The sequence below is a fragment of the Camelina sativa genome, chromosome 13 (assembly GCF_000633955.1).
Source record: "Camelina sativa cultivar DH55 chromosome 13, Cs, whole genome shotgun sequence".
Classification (NCBI taxonomy): Eukaryota; Viridiplantae; Streptophyta; class Magnoliopsida; order Brassicales; family Brassicaceae; genus Camelina; species Camelina sativa.
The window spans coordinates 19,623,946-19,627,919 of NC_025697.1; the positions used below are offsets into that span (position 1 = coordinate 19,623,946).

The following is a 3,974-nucleotide window of genomic DNA, read 5'->3' on the forward strand; positions in this document are numbered from 1 at the left end:
ACGTGGACTGGATACTTGAGAAGATGACCTTGCATCTCTGTTACCTCCTCTGCTGCATACTGTCTCCAATTGAGCTCACTCAATTGCCTTACTCGTCTTACGCATTCCATGTTCTCTGGTTCCTCGAAACCTTGCTCCAGAAACCCTAGATGTTCTGCCCATAAGGACATTCTATATCCAAAAATCTGCAAGAAATTGGGACAAACCAGGTTTCAGACATGTTTCTGAGGACATACATTTGTGGGTTTCTAGTTTTTCGTCATAGAATGCTAGCCCAGATTGAAAAGTAAAAGTCTTTGAAAGTTGTTTACCTGACCACGAGGACGAGAACCTTTCATAGCCCATGAATGGTGAGGCTGATACCCTCCCATGGCGATTTCAGTGTCTCTAGTTCCTTCCAAGGATCTCTGGTTGATATTCGCAGAACCAATTAAGACAAACTCATCATCCACTACCATACCTTTGGAATGAACATATATCATGAATCTCCGACTCTTCAAAGCGTGAACCTAGATTTGTTTGTTGTTTCAGTGAGTAAACAAGCCCATTGAGCCAAAATCGAAAAATTCAAAAGTAGACAACTATATTTGTATACCTGTGAAGCATTTGCATTTGCATTTGGCTGAGGTGGAGTCCGTGGACTATTATATACGCTAACTGTTCCATCAGAGACCTCTCTGGTTCCAAGACAGAAAAAGTTCAAAAAGTCTTGTGGCTCAAGCTGCCCATCAAGACCAACTTCAACAAGTGCCTTGTGGATGGTTTGATACATCATTTGCATTGTTTTGTGCTGCAGAGATTATGAAAAAATTCCGGTATAAAGAAGGCAAGACTTTTCGTCAAGATCGGGTTTTTTTGTAGCAAAGAACTGATAAACTATTTACCTGCCAGTAGAGAATCCTCTGAATAGGGTTACTTGTTGGAGCACCTTCCGGCCACATTGGAATGACAATATAAGCAGCAAACTTCTCCCTTGCTCTAATCTTATTAGCAATCTTAAGTGCGATTTCCATCGGGATAAGATTATTAGCACCTGCAATGCCAAAACTCCTTGTTATTATTACTGCACCCACTGATTACTGAGCTTGCATTCAAAAGCTTTCAATACTCTTACCCAAGTCCTTGTTCGAATCCCAGTTGAATGATGATCCAAGAAAATATTGGTTTTCAATGTAGATGAAGTGCTGAGCTGACCGTATGGCCTTAACATAAGCTGCGTGTATGCTCATATCTATGAGAATATTCTTCCCACATAGAAGATTCTGTTCATATATACAGAATCAGTAGAGAATATAGCAACATGATGGTGATTGAGAATGACAAGCTAAAACTGTTCCGAGTTGTACTTACTCTTCCAGTAGCTTCCTTTGGGTCCTTCGGAAACCCTTTGACTGAACTTGAATCAATTGAACGGAAAATCTAATGATTAAGCCATGAAAAGAAATGAGATTCTTTTCGTCAGGACCACATATAAAGATAATGCATCATGAGTTATCATGATAATAAGCATAATGATGTAATTTGAACAAGTGAAACTTGCTGCATTACCTGAACATGCCAAGACTCTGGATCATTATCATTAGCAGAAGAAGCTTCAGAAAGTCCCATGATGTCGGGAATTCTGTCTATCCTAAGCAAAGAATCATCAGAAGACGATCTTAGTTTCCCAATTCCGCGAGGTTTGGAAGCTTTTAGCCAGCGTTCCTCAAAATTAGCAAGCACATCATATGCAGCTGGACCATCAATCTTGCTGTGAAGATCATGCCATGGTTCTCTTGGTCCATCATCTGCAGTAGTCTATTACCAAAAAAAAAATATATAAACCAAAATAGTTGAACCAAAATAGCAACCAAGCAGGATTTTTCTTAGATGATTACCACAAAATTTGGGTTATGGAAGTCATCTTTATGGAGTGTCTTTAATGTCCTGAAGAGAGAATGCTTCGGAGTATCAAATCGTCCGTTGCACAAGTCTAGCCCTCCAACAAATGCTACGATCTTTCTTCTGTTCTGAGCTGCATCAGCATCTACAATCACAGTTTTTTGATGATGGGTATAGATTGTTCCAACTTCCTGATCATCATAATGACACTCAAATTTCAGTAAATGAAGCTCACACACGGGGGTTAAGCAGTAATGCAGTAACTAATGAATAATGAGCATCTTACAGATTTTTTTATGAAGCTGTGACCTTTCCCCCCAGATCTGGGACAAAGGAGAACCTGCACGGACGAATGCTTGAAAAAACGGCGAGTCTCCTCATCGCTTGTGTTCATAACTCCTTGCTACATGCAACAAAAAACCAGTGGCCATCAAAACTATGGAAGGATTGTTGCTTCAGTTAGTGGAGACATGTAAAATGGTCTAACTGAAAGCAAACTAAGTGTCAGAATTCAGGATCCAGAATAGTAAGCGGAATAAATAGAAACACAGAGAAAAGAACTATGTGAAAACTGAAAATTAAGAACAGACTTTCACATCTTATTCATTTAACATGCACACAAACAGAGACGCTAAAACATACTTTCAAACAAGATAAATGGAAAAAGTCTTAGAACTAACTATCAAAATCAGAGAGGAAAGTATAAAATGCAACTAAAACAACCTTCTATATGAAAAGTTAAGAAGAAAACATTAGACCATTCAGATTGGCGCACAGAGAAGCTGCCTAGAATTAAAGGGATAGCTTTAGATCCAAATGAAAAGACAAGAGAAATCTAGAAATATGTAGCTCCATAAGCTTTATGGAAACCTTTTTCTCTACTCAAATGCCAATCTGCAGCATATAATTCATAGGATACACAATGTGAGAAATATCTGTAAACTTGATTTTATGGTAAGCAAAAATAGAATGTCTGAAGCAGAGAAAACAGAGTTATGTAGATTCTTACTGTTTTGAATCCCAGAAGGCTCCTTGAAGTTGGATCATCCCACACCAAAACCAACACTCTAACACCTTCTTGAGATTTATCTTTAAGCAAATCCCCTAGTGTACCTTTGGTCGGATCATTGTTCTCACGAACCAGCCTAACCGGATGGAAAACTGACCAACCTGTGATATAAATCAACCTTCTTGCCTGTCTTATTGCATCAGCCATATCCTCCCAGCACTTCCCATGTCTATACTGAATCCCACCATCGAGATGTACACTCGGAAGAGTACCGTCATCAACATGAGCATCCTGATACAGAGTAACCCTACCACCTTTCCTCAAAGGGAAGTATGTTCCAGGAACTCCAACACAGTCATTACCAAAACCAACACCCATTTGGTAAAGTCTCATTCTTTCCATAGGAGTGTACTGAATAGACAAACCCAACACAGCACCAGCTTTACAAGGCTTCCCACTACTGTTAAGTATAGGAAACAGCCCTTCGATTCTATTCCCTGAACACAACTGCTCAGTAGGGATACCAACAGCTCCCATGATCTGTGAACCAATAATATCACTATCTTTCACCACAAAATGCACTTCAGCAGCACTATGAGCCACGGGTACATCAAAATGCTGCATCCAAACAGGATTCTCGCTGTTGCTAATCACGAAAGTTCTACCAATGACAGCACCAGAGATAGAGACAGTGACATAAGGATCACTTGTGATCTTTGAAGACTTCTCACCTTCCACTTTAGTACTGTTCCTCCTGCCTAACCCAGACAACATCCCACCAAGTTTGTTATGGAACCCATCCATGTTAGGAAGATGTTTAGCTTCCTTAACCCAAATGTCTAAGTTACCATGTAACAACTCAACCCTCAAAGAGCCACTACTCGTAGCAAAGGGCACGAATTGCTGGCCAAACCCGTGGCTTGACCCTCCTCCCATTGACATCGTCTCAGTATAAACCGGATGATACGCCATAGAAACAAAATCAAAAACAAACCAAAGTTGGAAACTTTCAGTAAAGCAGATCAAATCTCAAGCATAACCCAGTTTCAGTGAGACAAAAGATCGATCACTTGGTGGGCTGTAA

The 3,974-nt window shown here is 40.0% G+C and overlaps 1 protein-coding gene across 1 annotated transcript in view; it reads right to left on the reverse strand.

The window, feature by feature from the left end:
• LOC104737186 (phospholipase D gamma 1-like) overlaps window positions 1-3,974 on the reverse strand; it is a gene marked incomplete in the record, with an annotated part of 9,308 nt that overhangs the window by 5,239 nt on the left and 95 nt on the right. The window contains 10 exon segments of the mRNA XM_019235117.1: window positions 24-185; window positions 312-509; window positions 596-790; window positions 885-1,033; window positions 1,115-1,262; window positions 1,351-1,419; window positions 1,549-1,797; window positions 1,878-2,072; window positions 2,168-2,284; window positions 2,891-3,884. Of these exon segments, the coding sequence (XP_019090662.1) occupies window positions 24-185; window positions 312-509; window positions 596-790; window positions 885-1,033; window positions 1,115-1,262; window positions 1,351-1,419; window positions 1,549-1,797; window positions 1,878-2,072; window positions 2,168-2,284; window positions 2,891-3,862 (2,454 nt within the window).